The following is a 26,753-nucleotide window of genomic DNA, read 5'->3' on the forward strand; positions in this document are numbered from 1 at the left end:
TATTTTAACCAAAACATTTATTATTATGAGTTATTAAAGATCAGTGAATGAATATACTCTTCTAGGTTGAATTAAAATAGAATATGTAAGGTTTAAAAAAGTTTGGCTGGGGAGAAGTAACAGTTTTGCAAAACCTGTGCGATCCAAAAGATGATGTTCAACAGTAAGAACGATTCCAGTTTCTCACCACCAGTTCTCACAAGCACAGAAATGTATGCCTCAGTGTAAGAAGCTGTCAACCAGAAACAGGCAAATCTGACAGACTTTACCAAGCAGGATAAATTCGAGGTAAAAACCACAGTAAACAATTTATAGCTTACAAAAAGATTCACAAGTCGAGGATTCCTTCTATCGACTTCTCAGAGCCCCCACAAGCTCCTCCTGACTTCTCAAAGATAGGTTGTACCAAAATCTGGTCTACGCTGAACTTTTCAGGGATATATGTCCTGAAAAGGAAGACGTGTCTGAGAAGACGCTGCCTGGTGCCCCTTCCTGCTAGCAGCCTTCTTTGTAGAAGCGATCAGAATCGGGTCCAAGCGGTGCAGAGTCGAGCATCATGTGTCACGCCAACACTGTTTCCCGTCCAGCCAGTTCTCATCTTTCCCCGGTAATGAAGAGATGGACGTTCTTCTTGGACTGCAGCATCTGGGCAGCCCGCTCCACCCCGACCACGGCGGCCAGGCGCTGGGCGTCGCACCTGGAGTAGAGGACGGTGCAGGTCCAGGCGGCCTCCTCGCCTCTGCTCGTGGCTCGCAGCATGTTACAGACGTCACTGTAGAAGTGCGGGTATGTTGGCAGCTCATAGAAAATCAGGTTCCTGATGCCTTTTATTGTGTATCTGCCAGAAGGAGAGAGAGAGGCCGTGTCTACGGGAGAAACTCATGGAGAAGCCACCTCGGGATTTTACAGGGACACAGTCACTCATGCCGTTTCGCGCTCAAGGAGGAAGAACAGTAACAGACAGACCAACGGTAACTCTAATTTGAGCTGGAAGGGCTCATTTTTTTGTGACAACATGTTTGAATTCCTAATGTTTGGTTTCAGATAATGATAAAATGAATTTGCTTTTTTTGAGCCTGCTCTGAGCAGAGTGAGGTAGGCTGGGGGAGAACAGAAGACAAGAGTTAAAAATCGGTCATCAAAAATTTAAAAAGCACACGACTTCCAATTTAACACTATCCTTATAATCAGGGAAAACAATGTTCTATAATGGAGACGAGGTCAGATCCAGTACATAAACTGCAAATGCTCTCTCATTAAGTCTTTTCTTACCACTTTGACAACATGTTAACTCCATGGCAGATGTCCCAAGTTCATCCATTTACAACATTCTGCCCAAGGACCATTAGGCATTCTGGGAAGGCAATTAGTTTCAAGAGCTTCCTCACACTTCCCCTGCCCCACAGGGCTGCACCTTGGCGGTGGGAAGACACACCCTAAGGACTCGCCTTGTGGTTAGGTTGAGGTCAATCATTCCCTCCTAACAAAAGATTTCACAGCTGATAAGGTTCTGATTTTTCCTGTCAGACTCTCCAGACACAGCTGATGTTAGACTTCCTCGGGAATTTTACTCATGGAGGGTAAGTTTTCCTTGTATTTTTATCCCGTGGCCCAGTCTTATCTCTCGAGACCCTCCTCTTCCAGAATATAACTGCAATCCATTACTTTGTTCATTTTTCCACATCCCCTTTCCATAAAGGAATTCTAACAGCTAACGAACAAAGCTGACAGACACAGTGCTGACTCAGCAGTGAGCAAAACAAAAACACCCAAACACGGAGTTTCGCTTCTGCTTAGTATGGATAAAATTCAAGAGGACACTGCTTCCACGCTAACAGGCAAAAGACAGTCTACAACAGCATTCCTCTTCTTGAGCCTAGACAGCCGATGTCGTGAGGCAACCAGGTGAACGGATTCAGTGGTGCCCTGGTGTGTGTTTAACTGGTTCTCGGTGAGGGAGGGAAGGCGCTGATTTGAAGCACTTGCCAATGTCTGTGGTGTAAACCCTTCATTTCAAGCGACCAATGTCATGCTCCTGAACTTGGAAATGGGAAGAGACGTGTGACCAGATCTCAACAGCAGGAATGAGCCAGCTTCAGCCCATCACTGACTGAATCCCAGAGTGACAAGCTCGTCTGAAGAAAGACAGGACACTTCCCCTTAGGCAGGGCACGGTGGGGAAGGGGGCAGCTGCCATGAAAGTGGGAAGGAAGAAACCGCTGCACTTCCAACACGTTCTCAAAGGGCAATTATGGGTTTGCATGAGAGTTCAGGATTCCTGGGATTTCCGGACACACCTTTACTTTCATTTTCACGAGGTCTTTTCCATAGGCCTCCACTGGGAGCCCTGAAGACAAGGCAGAAGACCTAAGAGACCCCGCAGGCGGCGGGGACAGGAAAACTCTCTCTTTCCCCAGACCCATACTGTGTATGAAGCTAAAGCCTGAAGCCAAAGAATGGGACAAAGGTCAAGTGCTGGGTGGGGTCAGACAAGCAAAAATCCGCTACCCTAAGGGAGCGGGTTTCCCTTGTGGCTCAGCTGGTAAAGAATCCGCCTGCAATACAGGAGACCTGGGTTCGATTCCTGGGTTGGGAAGACCCCTGAAGAAGGGAAAGGCTACCCACTCCAGTATTCTGGCCTGGAAAATTCTATGGACTGTACAGTCCATGTGGTTGCAAAGAGTTGGACACAACTAAGTGACTTTCACTTTCAAGGGAGGGGCATTAACCCCCTCACCCCGTCCCTCCCCATCATAAGACTCACACCCAGTAAAAAGCAAGAGCAGTCTGTCCCTAAGGAAAGGGCATGAAGCCTATGGAGCCCAAGAGCATGAGCTGATGCAAGCAGAGGTTTGCAGCCAGTGGGGAGAAGCAGGAAACTCTTTCCAAGACGCTCACAGAACAAGGCAGAGAGAGGTCTCCCCACCACACAGGGTGGTGCAGGAACCCTGAGAAAGCCCAGGGTGGAGAGAAGCTGCTTGCATCTCAGCTGGACTGGGCGGAGGGCCCCTGCCCCACTTCAAGCCTGCGTGGAGGAGCGAGCAGGAGCGGCCGGAGCGGGGGAGCGGACAGGAGTGCAGGGAGAGGCTCTCCCCGGGCACAGGGGTGCAGGGCTGGGGGAAAGCTGAGAGGGGAGCAGGGCCAGCGCCGGGCCACTGTCTGCTGGAGGGAATGCAGTCTGTGGTACCTGGATGGTAACCATGGTAACAACCACATCCTCACTAGACTCACAACTCCCATTCTAGTGACCTGATGCAAGAAGTGTGTCCAGGCCAACTACCCACTCAGGCGCTCCATTCAACTGATAACTACAGAAAACAAAGGAAAGAAAGAAAAAGACACTAAAACCATGAGGTATCATTGTGACCATCAAATTCCTGGCAACAAGTAGGGTTTTACAGAGATAGGTTAATGGAGTGTAAGTTACTGTATGTATTTTGGGGGGGGGGAAAGGGAGAAGATGGGAGTGGCAACGTACAGTAAATTTTAAACTGTGTACAGTTTTTGAACAAACAAGTTTTCCTTTCCAAATTTATCCTAAGGAAATACCTAGGCAACTATGCCATCAGCTACACATACAGATGCTCGTGGCATTATTGTACATAATAGCAGAAAACAACAAATCTACATGCCCGTTAAAAAAGAAACTGGGTTAATTATATACCCATTCAAAGTATGTAACACTAAGTAACCATTAAAACGGATGCTATGTACATCTCATAGATTACTTATAATTAAAGATAAAAGGTATTTTTACAAGGCAGAGATCTAGCAGACCTACTTTGACCAAGTGATTACATTTAGCATCACCCAAAATGGGATAAACTGACACCCTGTGCCTCCATGTAGAATTATTACCAAAATAATGTTTAAATCGGTGATCTCCAAACTTGGATGCCTGTTGAATCACCTATTTGTTTTTTAAAAATATCTATTATATAATTGGTCCCCATCTCCAACACTATGATTTAATTGATACTGGGGTATGACATGAGATTTTTTAAAAACTTTACTAGGGGATTCCAATGTGTAGTAAAGTTTGGGAACACTGATCTAAATAATAAGGAAATGGGCAACTCCAGACTGTGGGACATTCTACGGGAAACTGGACTGGACTTTTCAAAAAAAATGTCAGTATTATGACAAAGAACAAAAAGGAAGAGAACTATTCCAGATGAGGGTTTCTTAACTGCAGTACTGCTGACATTTTAAGCCAGATACTCTCCGGGTGTTCAGCAGCACTCAGGCTTTGACCCATGTGAACCACTAGAATAACCCGCCAGCTGTAACCACCAAAAATGTCTCCAGATATTTCCAAATGTCCCTTGGGGAGCAAAACTATTCCCAGCTTAAGAACTGCTAAAATAAACTTAAGAAACATGTTAACCAAATGCAATGTATGATACTCAACTAAATCCTAAATCCTGGATTGCTGGTGGGGGACAGCTATAACAGTCACTGGGGAACAACTAGGAAAATCTGAACACAGACTAAATATCAGATGATGTTATTGCAATGATGTCAAGTGGAATGTCAATAAATGAAAGAAATTTGTTTTTAGCCACTTTACATGCTGAAAGATCTAGGAGTTAAGTGTCATGAAGCCTCCTATAATTTACTGTCAAATGGTTCAGGAAGAAAAAAAATAAGAGATGTGGTGGAGAGTGAGGAGAGACAGAATGTGAGTGCGTGCGAACGGGGCAGAATGCTAACAGCTGGCCAAGTCTACTTGGAAGGAGTTAGAGACGTTCACTGCGATAGCTTTACAATGTCTTTTGAAATGAAATCTTACCAAATAAAAAGGTGGAGGGGAGGATGTGACAGAACCATATATAAACTTAAAAATACATATCCATAACACACAGGTATACATGTTAAAATGCTAACTTGATTTTTTTTCAATAAGCACATAAAACACTTAAGATACAAGAAAAAACAAAATCCCTATGTGTATATTGGGATATCAACTTTGGTTTTTTTTTTTTTTTAATTGCCTGTGTCTGTGTGCATGTACACAAGTTTTTTGACATTAAAAAGTCAGGAAAGAAATATACCAAAATGAGTATTTGTATCAGTGGGATTATAGGTGATTCCATTTTTTTAACCTAGATTTTCCAGGTTCTCTAACAATGACACTCTTATAATGAGAGTATTTTTGAAACAAAATAAAACAACAAAACCGACTCCAATATGTATACTTAAGAACTAAGAAAATCTCTTAGAACCAATTTGTCGACAGTAGAGACACCTGGGCGGGGAAGATCCCTGGAGAAGGAAATGGCTACCCACTCCAGTATTCTTTCCTGGAATATCTCATGGACAAAGGAGCCTGGCAGACCACAGTCCATGGGTTCTCAAAGTCAGACATGACTTAGCGACTAACAATACAACAGAGACTAGGTATCTTCTGGAAATCAGAGAAGCTGAGCAGGGCCTCTTCAGAGGGGCAGGCAGTACCAACTCTTGTCATCTTCTGCACCCCTTCCCCTGCCTTCCTCCTCTCTTGCACATGTTCTGTGTCTTCCATGACCCCAACAAATATGGCCTAACACTCTGACAGGACCTAAAACTAACGACATTCTAGACATCTATGCTACCTGCCAACCGTCAATGATAAATGAGGCACCCACAACTGACTTGAAAGGCTGGTTCCTCCATAGTCTATAAAGACTCGATCTGCTTCTTCTGCAGCGGGGGTTCTCACTGGGGCAAGGAGCACCCAGAAACACCCCAGGCGGCCTTTCCCAACTCCAGAAATCCCACCTCCAGAGCTTCTGAGTGCCAATCCTTCATGCTGTGCTTATCCATTGATAATGTTCAGAGAAGGAGCTGTGAACTGTCCTTACCTCAGGAGTATCATGACCAAAGGCCAATCCAGCCCTAAGATTCTACTGGTTTCATCTCCCCAAAGAAGACAAATCATCAGGTTGAAAATTTTTCACTAGCTCACAAATGAACTGCAGTATGTCTAACACTGCCTACTTCCTCAGAGAATACAGACACAGAATTTTAGAGCTGGTTACTACAGTTGGAAATACATGTACTTTTCCCCATGGTCAAATTAAAAGAATCAAATCATAAAGACATTGCAGATCAAAATACCTATCATCACCTTGGTGACCTCTCAAGCAAAAAAATTCTATAGTTGGGAACCTTGAGACAATTGGCAGTTGCAAATTACTTAGATTCACATTTAACACCCAGGAACCGGATCCAGGGTGTAAAGCAAATGACACATGTCAGGTTTGTCTTTACCGTGACTTTAGGGACAAAGCTGTCTGGTCAGTAAATGAACAGTGTAAGACAGGAGACTGTCCCACCTACTTAAGAGAAGGGGCTCCTCTTAACACCACGCCCTCTCCTTGAAGAGCTGCTCTTTGAGAGCGGTCCTCATCCCAGCTTAATTCACAATTGTGAGAGACAATCACGCTGGGAAGTTTTCCAATCCATCCACTTCATTCAAAGGACTTGTTTTGATGTGTCAAGCTTTTGGAAAACTGAGGGCTCTTAAGACCTGCTGAATGCAAATTCCCCCCAAAATACCACTTTCCAACACGAATGAAAACAACAGTTTACTGGAAGGAAGCAAATAATGATGCTGGGAAGCAAACATTTGTTAAAACTCTTGGGCCAAACAGCCAAGAATGAAGCCGGGTCAACACAGATGCAGTCATGCCTCGCCTCTTGGCTGGAAGACAACCCTTGTCAGCAGAATGCAGAGGTCATGCCGTGCCGGCCTGCTTCACCCGGCAGGCTGCTGGGTCTTCCTGGTGAGGAGAGGGTTTCTGGGGAACACCATCAAATACCAGCATAAACTAAAAGGCAATGCAATGCCAAGGTGCACCAACTAATAAGCTCCAAAGCCTAGAAGATTTCTGGCTTAGCTGTTAGAGATTCTCTGAGGAAATGTGTCCCTCAATAGTATATGGCCGAGTAAAGTCAGAACTTAAATTCACTGAACATTATTGTGAATCAGGAAAGAAAAGGTTATAGGATGCACTTTTCATCTCTCTCTAGGTAAGGGCTTAAAGGAGGCTTTTACATTTGGCAGTAGACAGAATTAGCAAAACAATAAAATAACTGTGCTCTGGGTGCACAAAGGTCTGCAGCCATCCCAAACAGTAACAGAAGGATCAATATTACTAACGCTCTAATTAAAAAAAAAAAAACAGGTCAACCCAACATTTTTGTCAAAGTTACATGGTGGGGAAGCTAAGCAAATGCTGAAGCTCTTAAATATCTACCTCTAAGGCCCTCAGCTTTTGCTCTTCATAAACATCAAGGGGCCCCTCAGTCCCTGTTCTCTCTGGTGAGGGAGTGTGTGCACACCACCTCTGGACACACGGGAACTTCTGGAACACTGACACTGCACTCAGCTTCCATCGCCACATGGTCCCCAATATTTCATCCGTGCTTCTGTGACAGGCTCCATCCTCCCTTTGCTGTACTGACTTGAGTTGTCCCTGTGGAAAGCTGCTAGACTCTGTAACATCTTTCTTGAGGGACATACCCTCAAGAAAGCTACTTAGGAAGTACCCTAAGTATGGATCCACTCCACGTGTATATATAACATGCTGCAGTCACTCATTCACTTCTACAACCTTTTCCAGCAACATCCATGTTGGAAGAAAACCAAACCACCCATCAAGAAAAGCCTGTCCAGCCCCTAGAACTCTGGCGGCCCTCCAGGAGATGGAATAGGGAGGCCCACAGCATTGCAGAGCCTCCCGTACACTCAGAAGCAGGCCCTCCAGAGAGGACGCCTAAAGCCCGGCCCTACTTCTCACCTTTTGTAGAAGTGGAAGCGCTCGGTGAGCAGCAGGAACTGCTTCTCTCCTTGAAGGAAGAAGTGTCTGGCCCTGGAGACCCCAGACTTCTGGGTGTACTCGCAGATATGAGTGAAGTTCAGTTCCTCCTTCTTGAAGTAATTTCGGAGACGCACAAAGTCAAAGTAGGAGGGGACATAGACAAGCGTGTGGGACATGACTGCATCCCGATACTGAGGCAAAATCTTGTTCACGAAAAAGTTGAACCTGATTTGGAAAGGCAAAGGGCAAAGTCAGCGGTCTGGAAGTGAGCCCGAAGGGTCGGTGCTAACTGCATGACCCTGGGCAAGTCTCAGTCTCCCTCTACCTCCCCTAAGAGGCCAATCTGGTCTACCGCACTGCAAAGAGACTAGACTTGTTCAACACGTTAGAAAGTAGGTGCTAACACTACTCATCACAGAGTATGGACGTGACACTGGTATATCCCAGAGAATTATTCTAGGAAGTATAAACCATATCACTCATTCATTCAGTTGTCAGTCAACAAACATTTACTGAACACCTACCATATAATAAGCACCATTCTGCTACCAAGGGTCCCCTGACTAACACAATGAGCAAACAGAAGAAAATAACACAGAAAATTAGAAAAAGAGTTCTCGCCCCGAAGGGCTTAGAATTAAGTTGCTGACATGCAGCATTAAGCTATTAAGGTAATTTTAAAATGCCACCATCTAGGGAAAAGTACCCCTGACCCACCAACTCTGCACTAACTAGGTTTAGACCTAGGACGAGGCATCGCTTCCATATCCTCCTCTGTCAATGCCATGACGGAGGTGCATCACCTCATTTCATCTAGTAAACGGTCATCAATAAAGCCAATGTGGAGTCCAATTTTAAGTTTGAACGGCCAGGTAAAAGTCCTCTCTGGGACTCCCAGGGTCCAGCGGGAAGGGCGAGGGATGTGGGTACCTGGCATCAATCACGGAAGCGGGGCTTTCCGCTTCCATCCTCTGGAAGACGTGCGGGAGCTGCACCAGGACCTGACTGATGGAGCCTGTCATCGGGACGTTCCTCACGGCCACCTGCCAGGAGTCAGGGAGCGCATCAGGAGGTGAGCTATCCCCGCTGCTGACCAAATGTAATCCTCCCCTTCTGCCTCTCGACCCAAACAACGCATGACACTTCCCGAAGGTCCAGGGAAGGGGAGACCCACCTGGCCTTGCACATTGACGCAGTACTTGTTGAACACCGAGTTGATCTGGGCATCCTGCAGGGCCCCGAACAGCAGGGTCTGGCGATAGTACTTGGACCAATTATTGAGGCTCCACATTCGCACTCGAGAGAAGTCCACCCCATGTGAGTCCAAGGGCAGTAGGTTCATGTGGTTCATCAAATGCTGCGAGCAGAAATAATACTCCATTAATACTTACTGAGCACTTACCTGGAAGGCACTGCGCTAAGCATTCCATAAGCTTTTTGTCTTACTTAACCCCCAGAAACACATACTATCATCTCCCAAGTCACAGCAAGAAAATTGCAGGTCAGGCAGGAGAGTGACTTGTCCATAGTCAAGTGAACATTCCCAACACGAAGATAAAGCTCAAACTGGCTACCTTGTGGATCTTTTAGAAAGAATCGAGATAGTACCTATACAGAGTATTTCTGAAATGCCACCCTGCTAACTCATATAAGCAACTTGGTTCCAGACTTGGACAAGAAGGAAAATGACACAGAAAACAGAACTGCTGTCCTTCCATGATCTGGTTCTTAAAACATCAGGAGACTCCCTGAGTGACTACACGTCATCCAATTAAATATGACTCAACCATCAGCTTCCCTCATAGCTCAGTCGGTAAAGAACCTGCCTACAATGCAGAAGGCCTGCGTTCAATTTCTGGGTCGGGAAGATCCCCTGGAGAAGGAAATTGCAACTCACTCCAGTATTCTTGCTGGAGAATCCCATGGACAGAGGAGCCTGGCAGGCTAGAGTCCACGGGGTCACAAGAACTGGACACAACTTAACAACTAAACCACCACCACAACCATCAACAGGCCTTTTCTATGTTAATCATATTTTTACCTTGTATACTGAAGGGTTACAAATACTATAAATTTATTCCTTACTTTATAAGTACTCCCTTTTATTTGTTGCAAACTTACTCTAAGTCCTGGAATTGTAGAAGAGGTAAGTTCTCACTTGCCTTATACTGTCAAAATAAACCTATGGTTCCATGATGAGGACTGTTAAGACTCAGACATTGCAGAGTATGTGGAGAGGGAGAAAAAAATATCACAGCACTAATTATGGTAGGAGGACAAAAACATCTCACATTTATCAGTAAAACATCACAAAGAAATCATGAGCAATCTTTTCCCAAAGAAGACCGAATAAAAGAGAATGAACATAAACTGCAGGAGGAATTATTTTAGATAAAGACATCCTTGGTGAGGAGGGATTTCAACCAACCAACCACATTAAAGCAGTCTATTAGTAGAAGCCACCTTTCTAAGGGGAAGAACTCTTATCTGGAGATTTGAAAAGATCAACAGGAGTTTTTATCTTTCTGGATACTGACCAACCTGTGGATGGCAGAAGGGACACTTCTCATTTTCAAACTGGAAAATGTGGAACATTTTCATTTCCAAACTAACTGAGTTTTAATCTGGACTTTAATAATCCTTTTAGCCTCAACTCACTGAGCTTCTTGTCTCTAAATGTGGATGACCAACATTACCAGGACATGCTCCCAGTTCTGCATCAAGTAAATGTCAGCTTGATCAATGATGAGCAGTTCAATAGAAGACAGAAAGTCAAAATCTCTCTTCTTCTCTCCTTCTCCACCAATGATGGTCCTCAAGCCCAGAGGGGAGGCGATGAGGATGTCCGAGGAATAGAAGGGGGCGTAAAGTCGGATGCTCCTCTGCAGAATCGCCACTCCTACGCAAACAGCCAAAGACACGTCAGCTCTTTAGTCACCATCAAGCCATCAGCTTTCACCTTCTCAAAGTGTCGCCTCCCCACGTACCTTCCATAGCTCCCCCCTTAGCATGTAACTGTACTCAAACTGCTTTCATTATTAAAATTATCATCACCCCTCCTTTGCATTGATGGTCCCTGCTAGCCCCCACTCTCTCTTCCTTTTCTTCAATGGCAAATTTCCAGAAAATAGTCTCTACTTTTAAAATCTCCTCCTCACTCTCAATGCACTGCAGTCTGCCTCTGATTCTTAGGATGCCACTGACATGGCTCTTGCTAAGATCACCAAAAGCTCTCGGTTACCAATTCACTGGCTCTTCGGTGCTTCTTGTCTTTAATGCACAAGCACATCCTCCTTGAAATGCTCTTTTCCTTACTGGTAGTTTCCATGACTTCAACACTTGGTTCTCTTATCACTGACTGGTGGTCCTTATCTATCTTTCCAGATTCAGACAGCTCTTCTACAAATCCCTGGATTCACCTTCAAGTTCTCTTTCACTCTGCATAAAGCTCTGGATAGATATATTCACTAGTGATGGTCTTAATACTACTGTCACAAAATTTTATATTTCCTGCCCACATCTCATTCCGAAGCAAAAAGCAGCAGTTTGTAAAGAGCCCAAGTGGTACGTGAAGGAGATTGCTTATCTGAAAGGATGTACCAGAGGGGCAAAAGACTGCTGGGGACTCTCTCTGGGGGTAGAATGCTGGTGGAAACCACTTTTACAAACACCCTCTACCTTGATGACACTGGTGGGCACCATTTCTGCACACTCACTCTTAGCTGCCCACAGTGTTGGGTGAGCGCCCCCCACCCCACCGCCCTGCACTGCTGGCGGGCATCACTGGCAGACACGGACAGCAAGCAGCCCCGCTGACCCCCTCCCACGCCACTCGCAGGGCACCACCAGAGCCAACGATCGCATGCAACCCACACAGGGGATATCCCTTGAGTGCCAGGCTCAGGCAGATGGTGGGCAGACTGCGTTTTTGGACTCCACGGGAGTGAAACAAGCAGAGAGTTTGTGCGACAACCAAGAACTAGGAAAAGGTTAAAAATACAATTCATCTCCCACACAGAGCCACTCCTTTAAGACAGGGAGCCATAACTGGTTTGCATAATATACAGAAACAAACAGCCAAGCAAAATGAGGAAGCAGGGGAACATGTTTCAACTGAAGGAACAAGATAGAACCCCAGAAAAAAACTGAATGAGACAGATGTAAGCAGTTTATTTGATAAAGAATTCAAAGTCATGGTCATCAAAATGCTCACCAAACTTGGGAGATTATGAATAAACAAACACATTGAGAAATTGAATAAAGAGAAAATATTGAGAAAGTTCTAAAAGAACTCACAGAGCTGAAGAATATAACTGAGCTGAAAAATACACTAGAGGGAATCCACAGACTAGACGATATGAAAGAGTGTCAGTGACCTGAAGACAGGGCAGTGGAAATCACCCCAAGAGAATGGCAAAGGGAAAATAAAAAATATTTCTTTAAATGAGGACAGTTTAAGGCACAGCATCAAGGGTTCCATCGTCGGCATTAACGAGTCCCAGAAGGAGAAGAGAGAGAAAAGAGTCATTAACATCCACATTATAGGTGACCCAGGAGAGGGAGAAGAGAGAAAGGGGCAGAAAACTTATTTGAAGAAACAATGGCTGAAAATTTCCCTAACCCAGTGAAGGAAACAGACATTCAGGTCCAGGAAGCACAAAGACATGGTATTTTATGGAGAAAACCCTATAAAACTCCACCAAAAAACTGTTAGAAAAAATGAATTTAGTAAAGCTGCAAGATACAAAATTAACGTAAAGAAATCTGGTGCATTTCTACACATTCATAATGAACTACTAGAAAGAGAAATTAAGACAACAATCCCATTTACAACTGCATCAAAAAGAATAAAATACCTAAGAATAAATCTAGCCAAAAGGTAAAAGACTTGTAGTTGGAAATTATAAGGTCTTAAAAGAAACTGAAGACGACATAAACAAATGCAAAAATATACCATGCTCAGAGACTGGAAAAATTAGCATTGTTAAAATGTCCACAGTACCCAAGAAAACTACAGATTCAATGCAATTCCTATCAAAATACCCATGACATATTTTACAGAACTAGAATAATCATAAAGTGTGTTTAGAGCTACAAAAGACCCTGACTATCCAAACCGATCATAAGAAAGAAGAACAAAGCTGGAGGTATCCTGCTCCCCGATTTTAAACGACACCACAAGCCTCCAGTATTCAAAACTGCACGGTGCCAGCACAAACAGAACAGAGTAGCGAGCCCAGAAATGAGCCCGTATTTGTACGGCTCATTAATCTGTGAAAAGGAGGCAAGAATATACAGTGTGGAAAAGAGGGTCTCATGAACAAATGGTGCTGGGAAAACTGGACAGCTGCATGCAAAGAATGAAACTGGACCACGAGCTTACACCAACTACAAAAATCAACTCAAAATGGATTAAAGACTTGAATATAAGACCTGAAAAACCACAAAACCCCTAGAGGAAAACACAGGGAGCAACTTTCTTGACATCAGTCTTAGTGATATTTTTTTTGGATCTGCTCCACAGGCAAGGGCAATGAAAGCAAAATTAAATGGGACTACTTCAAGCTAAAAAGATTCTGCATAGCAATGGAAACCAACAACAAAACAAAAAGGCAATCTACTGAACAGGAGAAGATATTTGCATATGTGGTAAGGGGTTAATATCCAAAATATATAAAGAATTATGGTGACTCATTATCAGAGAAACAAACAATAAAAGTGGTCTGAGGATCTGAACAGACATTTTCTCAAAGTCATAGGGATGACCAACAGGCATATTTGGAGATGCTCAACATCACTAAAGATCAGGGAAATGCAAACCAAAACCACAAGGAAAAAAAATCAACACTACACTGAGGTACTATCCCACTCCAGTTAGAAAGGCCATCATTAAAAAGTCTGCAAACAACAAGTGCTGGAGAGGTGTGGAGAAAAGGGAGCCCTCCAACACTGCTGGTGGGAATGCAAGCCGGTACGGCCACTATGGAGACAGAATGGAGGTTCCTCAGAAAACTAAAGACAGGATTACCATATGACCCAGTAATCCCACTGCTGGGGATATAGCTGGCCAAAACTATAATTCAAAAAGATACACATACCCCTATATTCATAGCAGCACTATTCACAATAGCCAAGACATGGAAACCACCTAAATATCCATCAACAGAAGAATGAATAAAGGAGATGCGGGGGTGTGTGTGTGTGTGTGTGTGTGTGTGTGTGTGTGTGTGTGTGTGTGTGTGTGTGTGTGTGTGTGTGTGTGTAATGGAGTACTGCTCAGCCATAAGAAGAGCACAATAATGCAGGGTGTGTGTCTGTATGTATGTGTAAGTATATAAACACACACACACACACACACACATATATATATAGGAATACTACTCAGTGGGTGTGTGTGTGTAATGGAATACTATTATGCCACAAAAAGAGCAAACCAATGCCATTTGCAGCAACATGAATACAACCAGAGATTATCATACTAAGTGAAGAATGAAGAAAGTCAGAAAGAGAAAGGCAAATACCATATGATATCACTTACATGTGCAAACTAAAATAAGGCACAAATGAACCTGTCTACAAAACAGAAAGAGACTCACAGGCATAGAGAACAGACCTGCAGCTGCTGAGGGGGAAGGGAGAGGGATGGACTGGAGGTTTGCAATTAGTTGATGCAAACCATTACATTTAGAATGAATGAGCAACAACGTTCTCATGCATAGCACAAAGAACTATATTCTATCTCCTGGGATAAGTCATAGTGGAAAAGGATATTAAAAAGAATATATGTATAACTGAGTCACCTTTGCCGTACAGCAGAAATCAGCACAACATTGTAGATCAACCATGCTTCAATTTTTTAAAAAAACAAATAATGTATCAGGTGGCTAGTAAGTGCGATGATCAAAATGAAATAACAAATAGACTGTAACACTGGAGTTACAGAATTCTTACAGCCACCATGTAAGTTGGTATTAGCCTCATTTTACATTTGAATAAACCAAAGCACAGGGGAAAAGAGAAACACAATGAAATATCACCTCACACCTGTCAGAAGAGGTTTCATCAAAAAGACAAGAAATCACAAGTGCTGACAAGGACGTGGAGAAAAGGGAACCCTTGTGCATGGTTAATGCGAATGTAAACTGGTGCAGCCACCATGGAAAACAGTACAGAGGTGCCTCAAAAATTAAAAATAGGACCATCACCAAAAAAGAAAAAAGAAAAACCACCATACAACTGAGCAAGTTCACTTCCAGGTACTGATCCAAAGAAAAGAAAAACACTAATTCAAAAAGATACATGCACTGCTATGTTCACTGCAGTATTTATAATAGCCAAGGTATGGAGGCCACCTAAGAGTCCACAGGTAGATGAATGGACAAAGCCGTGGTATACAGACAGACAGACAGACAGACAGACAGACACACACACACACTGGAATATTACTCAGCCCTAAGTGAATGAAATCTTGCCATCTGCAACAACAATGATGGACCTTGAAGGTATCACTATAAGTGAAATAAATCAGATAAACACAAGTATCAATACCATATGATATCTCTTAGATGTGGATCTAAGAAACAAAACAAACAAAAAACCAGACTGATACAGGGAACAGACCGGTGGTTACCAGAAAATGGGGGCAGGGGTTGGAGGGTGGGCAACATGGGCTGGGGGGGTGATCAAGAGGTACAAAACATTCAGTTAAGAAGTGAACAGACCACCAACGTATGCCACGGATCCAGTGTATGCCAATGGAGAACACAGTCAATAACACTGCATTAACTCTGTATGGCAACAAATGGTAACTATACTTTTTGTTGTGATCAGTTTGTAAGGTATATAGACACTGAATCTCTATGTTGTAAATCTGAAACTAGCATGTTAATTATACATCAATTAAAAAAAGAGTGATTTATCAGCTGCTTGCTGGCCACCTGCACATGTTTAAAACTAAACATCAACTCTTACCCCCTGCACCTCACACTCCAGCCATGCTAAAGCCTCTGAGCCCGAGGTCATACTGTTTATTCATCCTGATGCCTCCGCACAGTTTCCTGTCTGAAACTCTTTCCTCCACTCAGATCTCCCTACTTCGTAACTGGCTAAATCCTATCCAGGTTTCAACTTAGTACAGACAGTACCTCCAGCAGCAGATCTTCCTAAACAGTCCTGTGTCCACTGTGAGTAAGGATATTTGCTTTAAATACTTAAAACAGCCACTGCATCCTTAACCATAACACATCTTCCATCTCACACTGTCTGATTTGCCTTTAGGCTGGACTTCCTTAAGAGTAACTTTTAATCCTTCTAATCCTATACCCCCAGCTACTTTACAGTGCTTAACACAGTAGATGCTAAATAATCAGTAAATGAGTGTATGTGATAATAAATATTCTCCGAGAAATTTCTCCATGTACAACCAACCAAATACATGGGAGCAGAATGTGACAAGCAAAAATGCGAAAAGTCGGGCGGGAGTCAGTAAGTCCGGGGTAGAGATAACTCCATGTAGCAGGCAGGAGGGAAGTCCATTATGCACAAGCCCTTCAGTTAATTCATCTTCCCCAGACTGACCCACTCAGCCCCTTCACCTCCAGCTCCCTTGGACTCCTGTAGGAGCTACCAGCTACAGGTGAGCCGAGACATCTATTACACATGTACATGTTACATATGTACATACGCTTTTCATGTAAGCTCCATTTCATTAGCCAAGCGTCCACCCCATTAGCCAAAGCAAGGCTCTCCCCGGGCAGAAGAGATGTCTCAAATGCACCTGGTTCTGCCAGGAGTCTAGCAGTGACCCTCTGAGAGAAGGCCTAATTCCAGGCTTCTGGCTCCCAGCTATGTGCACCTCACACCCCAGTCCCTCGGGGTCTCAGTCTGGACAAGGGGCAATTACCGATCCGGAAGTGGTCATCGATGTTTCCCACAAACACAGCTTCATAGTCCTCAGGCCTCTTCAGGTTGGGTGGTCTCTCCTCGGGATCGGAACCGTACTCTCCATTAAACCTCTTTTTGTTGCTGACAATGATTTTCTTCTTGCTGTCGCCCTCCAGGAGGCTGATGAAGAGCTGCACCACCCGCAAAGCAGCTTCCCGGAACGGCACCACGACCAGCACCTGTTGATGGAGAGGTGGGCAGCCTTGGAGGCAAGCGGAAGGAAGGGCAGCTCGAGGTGAGCCGGCGGGGGACCGGAGCTAACGAGTCCCCTGATCCGCAGCCCCGGGCCAGGGACGCCCTGGCTCAGTACTGCAGGCTGAGTATCTTTCAGACCCACAGCACCGTGTCCTATGGACTTCAATCTCATGGCCCCTTGGGGGACATCCTTAAGCAGAATGTGGGAATACCTTTTAGGGTAACTCTATGCCTTTAATAGCGGTATCCACCAGCAAAAGCCCAAGGACATAAACAGACAAAGCTCTCTGAGGACAAGAAATGTTACTCATTTCTGTCTCCTACAGAACTCGAGTGTTCAGCATCATGATTTCATGTATTTCATCATGATTTCAGCCAAGGAATACGCTGAATAAATGAATCAGATGTATTAGCAGAGAACAAATTAAGCTAGTAAGGACTAAACTATCATTACTTCTCTAGTACATTTCCTGGTACACTTTTCAGAAATGATGATAAAGTATTTCTGAAATAAGATCACATTTCAATGGGAAATATAGGAATCAGTTTTCCTAACATTTCTAAAAATGCTTAGTATTAACTGTTGAGAAAAAAAAAACAGAAGATGCTTAACAAATAATTTCTAACTACCCTTGTGTACATGGGTTTTTTTCTAACTACACTTGGCTAAGGCTTCCCTGGTGACTCAATGGTAAAGAATCCGCCTGCAATATAGGAGTTATGGGTTCAATCCCTGACTTGGGAAGATCCCTTGGCGGAGGGAATGGCAACCCACCATAGTATTCTTGCCTGGGGAATCCCATGGACAGAGGAGCCTGGCGAACTATAGTCCAAGGGGAACCAAAAGAGTTAGACACGACTTAGTGACTAAACAACTAAACCCTTGTGTAAACAATACAATCAGTGGAAATAACCCAGTCAGATCAGGCAATTCACCAAATTCTAAACTGTTTCATTTGGGTGTTCTACCTCATACCCTATTTTGCAGTTCTAAATGGAAACAGATAATCGTTCTATCCTGATGCTGAAGATTCCGAGGTGGTTTCCCAGAGGGGCATCCCGCACAGCCAGAGGGGCGCGGTGACTCAGCTGGTACAGCGTGGGGGTGACGGATCACTTCTGAAGAGGGCCAAGTTACTGCCCTGCTGGGACACTAAGTAAGAGTCTAGTGGTTTTCCCCAGCTATCGAACAAGAGGGCTGGACTAAGAAATCTCTTAGGAGCCGCATCATCCTATTAAGAATCCTATTAAGCTCAATGAGAAGGATCTAAGAAGATGAGGCCTCTTCAATACAGAGACATGGGTGGAGGGGTGGGGGGGATGGGAGGTACAGTATCTAGCTACACGACATCATGAAAAATGTAGCAAGTCAGAAGACATTTTCTATGTAAGCCCTCAAACCACTGGTGCTTAAGCCTAGGAGCCCACACACATGTAATCATCACTTTAAGTTGCAATAATGATACAATGGGAAAACAGGGGTTTTGCTTTCCAAGGTTTACATACGTGCGTGGCTTAGTGAAGAGAACCCTTGGTTTTAGTCCTGTCTGTGCTGCTCTCTCCCTGGTTCCCTTTGACAAGGCCCTTTATGAATCTAGGTCTGTGTCCACAGATGCAATACACAGGGACCAAATAAAAAGTTCTCTAAGGACCCACCCAGCTCTGACAGTCACAAAGAAGAGATTTACAGTGGAGTGCTACTTACGCAGAGGATCAGGGTTTATCTCGAAGGAGAACTATCGTGGAGGTACCTCCTACTCACGCTTTCAGGTAGACCCACTGTTAGAGCCAGCCCACTGAGCCGTCTGCAGCACCACTCTAACGTCGCCCGGCGAACACGCTCAGGCCTGGACTTACTCTGTGCTTCGATCATTAAAGCCTCTGAGAACCTGCTCAGTGCCAGGGCCTACATGGCAGTGCCTCCCAGCCTCCTTGAGGGCAAAGTTCTGCCGCCACTCACCTTGGGCCTGGTCAGCCCTTGGTCCCTGAAGTCATCATCGTCACCCACCCCGAGTTTCTGGCTTCGGCGTCTGCTGTTGTTGCCAAGCACCTGTGCGTTGGCTTTGAGGACGTGATTTATTATGTGCAGGCAGTACACGCGGCGGATCTCTTCCCCATTCTTCAGGGCGGTCCTTTCCGGGTAGAACAGGTCCCGGTAAGAATTCATAATTAAGAAGAGCTCTTTCTGGAGGGGTGTGAAGGGGCTACTTGATTTTTGGGGACCAGAGAGGAACTGGCTGTTGGTCTTGATCCAGGTGGATTCCAGGGGCTTTTGAAGATGAACTGACTTTAAGTCAATGTCCTTTGGGGGTTTAAAGGTTTCCAACTTCTGAAACTTGGATGAGAAGACAACCTGGCCCAGGACGGGCCACTGAGGGAGAAAGAATCAAGAAGTTAGAAATGAATGACAGCGCCTCACATTCATGTGGTACTTCATAACTTATAGAGCCTCTGATGACTTACAGGTTCTCTCACTTAATCCTCACAACAGCTGTGCAAGGTAAACACTATAATGCTCTTCTTACAGTTCAGGAAATGTGGAGATTCAGAGGTTACAGAATTCAGACAGACAGAAGAGAACAGAGCTAAGGCTCAGAGCCCAAGGTTTCTGACTTTAGAAAACTTGTAAGCTCTTCAGTCAATCAGTGGGTCACAGACTGTGCTGTGGACCACACTGTAGGAAGTCAAAATTTATTCTAGACAAAAAAAAAAAAAGTACTCAATGGTCAAGTAATTTTGATAAACACTAACCTAATCCCCCTCAGGGAGAATCACAGCAGAATAGATATGAAGGTTTTGCTGAGTCCTGTAACAAGGACTCTGTTCCCCTTTGTTTAACCCAGAGTTTTCCAAATTTGCCTGGGCATGGTGCAAGGTTTTTTTTTTTTTTTGAACGAGGTTTTCGTTGGGATTTTTTTTGGGGGGGTGGAAGGGATGCTTGCACTCTAATGAAACTGCTGATCTTAGCAATAAAGGATGACATCTGCAATAAAAAAGAATTAACTACTAAAGATATGCCAGCAAGTAGGATGAATTTCCAGGGAACTATCCTAAGTGAAAAAAGCCAACCTGTATGATTGTATTTCTAGAACACTTTTCAGATAACAAGATGACAGAAATGGAGAACAGATGAGTGGTTACTACCAAGGGTTAGGGAAGGTGGGAAGGAGGTGGGTGCGGTCAAAAAACAGCATCAGAGAAGAGGGATCTTCACAGAGCTGGACATGCTCTGTATGTTGGCTGTGGTGGTGGAAATGGGAACCTGCACATGTGATAAAACAGTGCAGAACTAAGTAACATACACAAATCAACAGGAGCAAAACCAAGGAAACCTGAATAAGACAAGGAGATTGGATCAATGGAAATTTCCTAACTGCAATACTATACTATAGTTTTGCAGGATGTTACCACTGGGGTAAACTAGGCAAAGAGTATATGGGTATCTTTGCATTGTTTCTTACAACCGCATCTGTAAGAACTATCTCAATAAAAATTTCAACGAACACGGAGCCTGGCAGGCTACAGTCCACGGGGTCATGAAGAGTTGGACGTGGCTGAGTGAGTGAGCACACACACAGGCTCTTCCAGCCTTCCTATGTCCCGCTCCCCACCAAGTCATCTGCCACCGGTGTGTATCACACATTTAGGGAGACCACCAGAGCCCAAGATCACTGCTTTTTTCCATTTGTGACTGTGATGATGGAACAATGCTTACTTTTAGCTGTTCAGTAGTTTTGGGATTTGTGGCAACAGCCTGGATTTCTTTTTCTTTCAATTTTGTGTTCACATGTTGTACAAATGGATCTAATTCAGAAATAAAGATTAGAACAGTTAGAGCAAATGACAGGGATTTTTTAGTCTTCCCTTTTAATGACATGGTGTTCTTCATGATGTTAACTCACCTTTTTTCCCCATCTACTTCCCCCATCATTTATTCCAGTCCAGAGCTTAAAAGTTTCTGACACGTTCATTTCCCTAAAGTGTTTCTTTAACCACATTATTTCCAAGCTCAAAAACCTCTGAAGAAACTTCTCTGTCTTAAATTCAACATACACCTTTAACCTACTTCTCCAACGTAATTTTTTAATGACATGGCTCTCAAATGCTTCCGCCACTGTGGTTTTCCTTTCTTTAACTGAAAATTCTATCCTCTCCTTCACCTCATTTTTGTACATCCAAACAGGATCAGTTGAGTGTTAGCCCTGACTCATAGTAAACAACTAGTTCCCAGGCACGGGGCTGGCCCCACTAACAGGCTGCCTCTGGTCCCCTACAGACAGTCATCACCCTCAAGTCCCCCACCATCCACCCCAACACACATGTGCGTATGTCCTACCTCATCTAACTAGACCTCAAGATCCCTGAGGGCGGGTTTCATGTCTGATTTAACTTGCACTGAAGACATCTATACATGCTCGACACTCAACCAAGGCGAACAAAGGCTCAAACGGTACCACCTGTGGTCAGGGTCACCCTCAGTGCTCTGTGCTGGCAGCCAGCCTTCTCATTTCAGAAGCAAAGTTCAATGACCTATTCAGGAACCAGGCAGGAAAACCTCAAAAGCAATGCACCTAACAACAATACCTAAGATAAGTGTGAACAACAGGAAATAAGAATTCAAGGTGCTAATATATTTGTACAGGTAAAACCACCAGAGAAACTTTATGATAGTTAAGCTTCCGTATGAAACATAAAGGTTTTTTTAAGTTCAGAATGGCGAGCCTAAATTCTACCTGCTACTTCTCCCTCTTCTCCAGAAGAGTTAAGAGAACCAAATGAGGATTAAAATTTCAACTTCAGTGGCAGACCTGGTTGAAGAATGGCACTGGGACCAAAAGAGGCAGTCAGACACGGTACTGAGACCAGCCTGACTTGCCCATCCAGGCGCATGCAGAGACACGGAACCCGAGAGGCGGCAGAGATCCGCCTTAGCCATCCACAGGCTGGCCTTGTCCAAGAGATGGAGAGAGACTGAGGGGAGGAGGCGGAGCGCTCTGGCTTCCGAGGTGCTCCCTGGTAATAAGGACCAATTAGATCGGCCACTTCCGGGTCTCACAAACCTGTAAAATTGCTGCTTACAGGAATTGAGAAGTGACGGGTAGAGAGAAAAATGCAAAGTACTATTCTCTTCCTTCTCTGCTTGGGGAAATCAGAGGTCTTCCCCTGACTGCAACTGTGGGAACATCAGGTCTGGGGAACTGGTCTTCCCTGCTATCATTCTTCAACTGTTTGTTCTCCTGAACAGCCCCCCACTCCCAACACGGCCTAAGCCCTGAAAAATACAAAATACCTTGGAGAAACATTTCTTCCCACTCTACATCTAGAGGCTATCTGTTTTTATCGCTGCCCATTCCAGTATCAGGAGATTTAACAAGCACTAGCCCCTACCTAACACCAGGTGACTGGAGAAGGCAATGGCACCCCACTCCAGTACTCTTGCCTGGAAAATCCCATGGATGGAAGAGTCTGGTAGGCTGCAGTCCATGGGGTCGCTGAGTTGGACACGACTGAGCAACTTCATTTTCACTTTTCACTTCATGCATTGGAGAAGGAAATGGCAACCCACTCCAGTGTTCTTGCCTGGAGAATCCCAGGGACGGGGGAGCCTGGTGGGCTGCCGTCTATGGGGTCGCACAGAGTCGGACACGACTGAAGCGACTTAGCAGCAACAGCAGCACCAGGTGAATTCAAACAATGTCACCAGGCTCTGACCTTGTGATGCTTTCGGAGAAGAGTCACCGCCACTTTCCTCTTCGAGAAAATTGGTTTCTAGGCTGAAGAGTGACTCATGTTTTGTGTCTGTAAACTCCTCGGGGGACTCCTCTGATGTGCCAGGTGGCCTGTGCCCATCTCTTCCCTCAGGGTCAGCAGGTGAGGCCACACCTGCAATTATGAGAAACATTTTATAAAATTATTTACTGCTCTTGAATACAATTACACTTCTGTTGACAAATGAAATTTAATTCCTCAGCCTATATTGACACTGACACTCACCGCTATCATTTACCTTTAAGCCAATTCAAGTTGGAAGACAGAAGTTTTAAAATTACGCTGGACTGTTGACCCAGTACATGCGAGGATGTTCAAAGCAACATTGATTATAACAAACTGGAAAAATGATTTCATCACTTCTATCGATTGGGTACTAATTAAATTACCACACAGTAGGTACAATGGAATACTCCATGATTAAGCTAATGTGAATCCACAGTTACAAACATTATATTATTAATGAAGAAAAGTATGCTATAGGAATGAATATATGAGACCATTCTACACATACTCACAAATAAATGTAGAGACCCGTATTCATTCATACATCCATAAAAAAGTAGTCTGGAAGGTTATATACAATGTTAAAGGTGTTCATCTCAGGGTGGTGCAATTATAGGTTAACTATATTACCCTCTTAAACTTTTACAGTTTATATATATTACTTTTACAATTAAAAAAAAAAACTTTTCATCTTTAAAAACCCAAAACATGAAAGAAAACTGAAAAACCAACAAAATTAAACAAGAAATCCCTAAGTCTAAGGCAATGATTTATTTATCCCAGTACAAATGATGAATTAAAATACTAAGACTGGTGTGTGATACCTTAAAGTATAGAAAACAATAGTCAGACAAACAGGTATTAAGATAATAGGGTATAAAAAGCTACCCATACATATTCAGACAATGGACTACTACTCCAGCAACAAAAAGAAATGAATTACTAACATGAACTACACGGATGAGTCACAAAAACAGGAGAAGCCAAAGAAGCCAGACACAAAAGGGTACTTATGGTATGCTCTCATTCATAAGAATTTCTGGAACAGACAAAACTAATATATAGTGAAAGAAAGCTGGTCAGTGGTTGCCTGATGCCAGGCCTGGGAAGCTGACTGCAAAGGGATAAGAAGAAAACTTTTTGTAGGTATTGAAAATGTTCTGTATCTTGATTTTGGTGGTGGTAATACAGACACACACATTTGTTGAAACTTACTGAATTACATACTTGAAATGGGTATACTTTATTGTATGTAAATCATACCTCAATAAACTTGATTTTAAAATTAAATTAAAAAGTCACCTAGATGTCTGAGTGAGGCACAGTCCCTTTAGGTTTCAATCCCACCTCTTCTCTGAAGCCTTCCCTCATTTACCCTGGCAGCATGTGACCACTCTGCATCTCTTCATCACCTTATATCTATCTGTTCCATCCAGATCTGCTGCTTGGAATGTTTTGTATATTTCATATCTATCTCCCATTACACATGGTTCCTCAAAGGGAGGGACAGTAATCTCTTTAATAAATCAAGACTGCTACAAAATGTTCCCTTTCCTCCCAATCAGGGGAACTTTAACTAGGATTGAAGTCCTGGAAATCAGAAGCAAAAATGTCACTTCTCCATGTTTATGGCCAGAGGATCCTGTGTTTTCTGTCAGACCTCAAAGTTATCACCAAGGCCAGCAGGGCTAAGAATCTCTGCTTTGAGTCCATGTGCTCTCACCCGGCTCATATAGCACAGGGCACTGTACCACCGCGGCAATCTGTCTGCGGTCCCAGCAAAGACGCGAGACCCACACCAGAGACACTTACTGCTCTGCACGTCAGCAGATGCTGCGGCCACCTCCTCCCCCTCGCTGATGTCACTATCGCCATCTTCAAGATTCGTTTCTGTCTCATCCATAACACTGTCTCCTTCTTCTTCTTCTTCCTCCTCCTCCTCCTCATCTTCCTTGGAAACATTCTTTAATGTGGCGAGTAATCGATGGTAACCAGACACTTGTTCTGGTTCATTCTCTGCTTCACTTTCAGAACTTGAAGTATCTGAACTCTCTGACTGGAAGGAAAATAGGGATTTTAAAAACAAGAAGTATATTGTTCTCATGGCTACCCCATCACTACCATCAGGTCCACAGAGGAACAAGTTCAGATTTCTCTAAATTAAAATTAGCTTTTCTGTAAATATGCAATATCTATTCAACCAAACCTTGCACCAAATTTATTTAAAATAGCTAACCTAGCTATGCTTCTAAAAGTTCTTCCTCTTCTTTGAACTGCTAATCTTCTATATGGGAAGAAAGTCGACTACAGACATTGAGCTTTAGGTTATAAGGCAATCTCACCTGTCAGACGTTTGGCACTTTTAAAGAAGCAACAGAAAAAACTACAATGCAAGGACAACAACAAAAAATGTAGCAATTTTTCTGAGTCTGTTTTAATGACTTAAGACCTTTGATGATTTTCCACTCTATTTCATGCTGAGCACACAAGATATTTCCTCTTAGGATTTACCAAGAGCCCTCTGGTATGCCTCCTTAACAAGCTCTAAAATGCTAACCTCTCAGGACAGTTTTCAAACTGTACTGTATTAGTTATCACAATGGAATTTAAACACACACCCACATTCAGAACTAATCAATATTATGAAAATAATAGCTTACACCTAAAATGAAATGGCGGAAATGTACCCAAACTTTATTATTATATATAATCTCAGAGAAGTAACAGCCCAGAATCATAAGAAAGGTATAAAGCATTACCAGTTGACAAGTCTGTGGTTTTGCTTCCTTTTTGGAAACCCTGAGAAGAAACAGGTAATGTTAAACTCTAACTACTGGTAGGTAACAATTAGGAAAAAGTCTAACGATACAACATTAAATAAGCATGGCAGACTAGAAATACATTATAACATAAATGTGTGTGTTAGTCGCTCGGTCGTGCCCGACTCTTTGCGAGCCCCTGGACTGTAGCCCTTCCGGCTCCTCCGTCCACGGGATTTCTGAGGCAAGAGTACTAGAGTGGGCTGCCATTTCCTACTCCAGGGGATCTTCCCGACCCAGGGATGGAACCCGGGTCTCTCCCGCATTGCCGGCGGATTCTTTACCGTCCGAGCCACCAGGGTAGCCCCAAGCAAATCTTTAAAGCCATAAAAAACAAAACGATCTCAGAAAAATCCCTGACCACACAAAAACCACCGCCCAACACCCTCCCCCACATAAGGTGTAGGGGTCTGGCAGAAAGCGACCGGTTCAACGGAAGGCAGGCAGACCGGAGAACACCGCGTCTCGGGGGGAAAGTCGCCAGGACGCCCAGCCCGGAGCAGCGGGGGACGCGGCAGGGGCGCCCTGTCACTGTCCCGGGCCGCGCGCGGGCCCAACGCCGGGACACGCGAGCTTCCTCTGGGAGAGGGGGCCGGCAGCGTGGGTCCCGCCGCGCCCCTCCACACCTGTCATAGAAGGGGTGCTCCTCGCCGAAATCCCGAAGATGCTTCTTCTGCTTTTTAGTCAGGGAGCCGAGCAGTTGGCTCTGGCTCCGGCTCCCACGTTTGCCCATGGCGAGCGCCGCAAGTCCGCCCACTTCCACTAGCTTCACGCCTGGAACTAGACCTGTCGACCCATTCACGCGCGACCGCCGGCAGCACTTTACGGCGGCAGGGGCGTGCCATAAAGCAGACCCGCTTTACGTCGCGCTTGTGCGACAGGCGTTGGAATTTCCTGTTTCCAGTTTCGCCCCCTAGCGGGGGTCTTTGGAAGCACGTGCTCGCTCGCCCATCGCTGGGCTGTAAAAGGAAGACGGGCCAAAAGTAGGCAGGCGGGCCTCCGGCTTCCCCAGATAGGTCAATGGATGGATGTACTTTGTGCATCTGTTGTGGTTGTGAGAATCAGCCTGCGTGAACGTGTAGTAGCGGAGATGGGTGAATGCAGTGCTTTATATTAGACCGTAATAAAAATACTAACCAACATTTAAGGGGGCTAGATCGTCTCGTTTTATCCGTATAACGGTACACAAATGCGTCTTGTTAATAAGCCTGAT

General features: G+C 44.3%; 1 protein-coding gene across 1 annotated transcript; it reads right to left on the bottom strand.

Moving 5' to 3' along the window:
* On the bottom strand, positions 1 to 26,363 carry UTP25 (UTP25 small subunit processome component). Its single transcript, XM_061161035.1, has 12 exons — positions 26,167 to 26,363; positions 25,481 to 25,520; positions 24,534 to 24,777; positions 22,659 to 22,829; positions 20,662 to 20,750; positions 18,907 to 19,317; positions 16,711 to 16,930; positions 10,505 to 10,707; positions 8,983 to 9,165; positions 8,739 to 8,851; positions 7,788 to 8,033; positions 1 to 838 (listed from the first exon to the last, which is right to left on the bottom strand). Exons 1-12 carry the CDS (start codon positions 26,271 to 26,273, stop codon positions 595 to 597), a joined length of 2,271 nt encoding a protein of 756 aa, XP_061017018.1. The 5' UTR covers positions 26,274 to 26,363; the 3' UTR covers positions 1 to 594.
* Positions 26,364 to 26,753: the final 390 nt, after the last annotated feature.

The sequence above is a fragment of the Dama dama genome, chromosome 14, assembly GCF_033118175.1.
Source record: "Dama dama isolate Ldn47 chromosome 14, ASM3311817v1, whole genome shotgun sequence".
In the NCBI taxonomy this organism is placed as follows: domain Eukaryota; kingdom Metazoa; phylum Chordata; class Mammalia; order Artiodactyla; family Cervidae; genus Dama; species Dama dama.